The sequence below is a fragment of the Aplysia californica genome, unplaced genomic scaffold, assembly GCF_000002075.1.
Source record: "Aplysia californica isolate F4 #8 unplaced genomic scaffold, AplCal3.0 scaffold00135, whole genome shotgun sequence".
NCBI classification, from domain to species: Eukaryota; Metazoa; Mollusca; class Gastropoda; order Aplysiida; family Aplysiidae; genus Aplysia; species Aplysia californica.
Genome location: NW_004797405.1, coordinates 1,337,122 through 1,338,609, shown reverse-complemented (window position 1 = coordinate 1,338,609; position 1,488 = coordinate 1,337,122). Strand labels below are relative to the sequence as shown.

Below are 1,488 nucleotides of genomic sequence, written 5' to 3'. Positions count from 1 at the left end.
GGGGTTGTAGGGTTTTTTGTTGTTTGGTTGTTTTTCTTTTGTTAGGGTTTTTTTTTGGAGGGGGAGGGGGTTATTCCTTGCCCACAATATGCCGAAGGCTCGGGAAGTTTTCTCACTAACAAGACAATCCCCAATGTGTGGATCGGATGCGGGAACAACTTTACTTTTTTATCCCTTGCCCATTTGTATGAGATTGGTTGATGCTATCTGATTAGTAGAAAACAGTGCGTCCAATAGTGTATTACGTGTATACTTAGTAGGAGTAGTATGACAAGTAACTGTTACAGACAGAGATTCAAGGACTATAGATGTAACGCATTGATCTGAGAGCAATGATGACTTTTAGAAATAATGATGGTGGTGAGTGATGATGTGGGATTGCCTTTAAGTAATGTTAGCGTTAGACCTATCTTCCTCTGCTCCAATGGGTCACGAGGGACGTGGGTACCCTCTATCCCGTTCCCTACTGGAACTATCTTTACGGTCGCCGTGAAGTTCCGAAAGGGTGGGCACAGTCTCTGCTAAGGTGACATTGTTAGTGTTAGTCTATTCTCGCGGGCCAAGACAAGTGTCGAGGGGAGCTAAGTGGGAAGACAGTGTAGTGGCAGGTATGATGGGGTATTCGCAAGTAACAAGTTGACAAACAGATTGAGTTATATTGTTAATTAGGGGAAGCATTTTATGATGATGTCATTAGTGACTTTTTGTACATAATAGGTTGTATTTCAATTGAGGGTTTTTTTCTGCATAGTTTTATATTTATACGTGTAATTGTTCATCTGGGCTTTATATTCTGCACAGTTTTATGCATATTTGTATTTAATTTTAGCTTTTTTTTGCATAGATGTATACATCATAATACATGTATTTATTAATCATACTTGTGAGGGAGGACGATGAAACTTTTATTTTTGTGGCCATTCTTTAGTTTTGCCAGTGTTTATGATAATAAGGAAGATTTGTTGGATGTAGTCTACGATGCACAATGATGCACTCTCTTTCTCTATAATGTCTTCAAAACTCAAAGACTTGTGGAAAGACGCAAATACCGGGTGCCCATGGGCACGATCGGATCGGGTCGGGTCGGGTCGGTTTGCCAGCCAGATTGAGGGCGCCAAGCGGCTATTGTGGCACACACCGATCGCCCGACTCGTTGCCTCAATAACAAACTCGTTTGTTTTCAGGCGACGAGGAGGGAGATCACCCCGACCCGATTCCATCCGCAATGGGCACAAGGTATAATGATTTGAATTTGCTGTTTTTGTTTGACCACATTTGACCATTCCTATCTGCCCGTACACAGAACCTCCGCAAGGAGCTGACCATGCACAAGATGGACACTCTGTCTCTCATCGAAACGTTTTATATGGAGAAGAACGAACAGCAGGTAAGCTTTCTATAGATGATTACAATGTGTGTGTGTGTGTGTGTGTGTGCGTGTGCGTGTGCGTGTGCGTGTGCGTGTGCGTGTGCGTGTGCGTGTGTGCG

At 43.1% G+C, this 1,488-nt stretch overlaps 1 protein-coding gene across 1 annotated transcript in view; it reads left to right on the top strand.

Annotated features, from left to right (window-relative positions):
- The window catches only part of LOC101856174 (BAI1-associated protein 3), a gene marked incomplete at its 3' end in the record, with an annotated part of 118,445 nt that extends 117,058 nt beyond the window's left edge, over window positions 1–1,387 (top strand). Inside the window, 1 exon segment of the mRNA XM_035969301.1 lies at window positions 1,304–1,387. Coding sequence (XP_035825194.1) covers window positions 1,304–1,387 — 84 coding nt within the window.
- Between the last annotated feature and the right edge of the window lie 101 nt (window positions 1,388–1,488).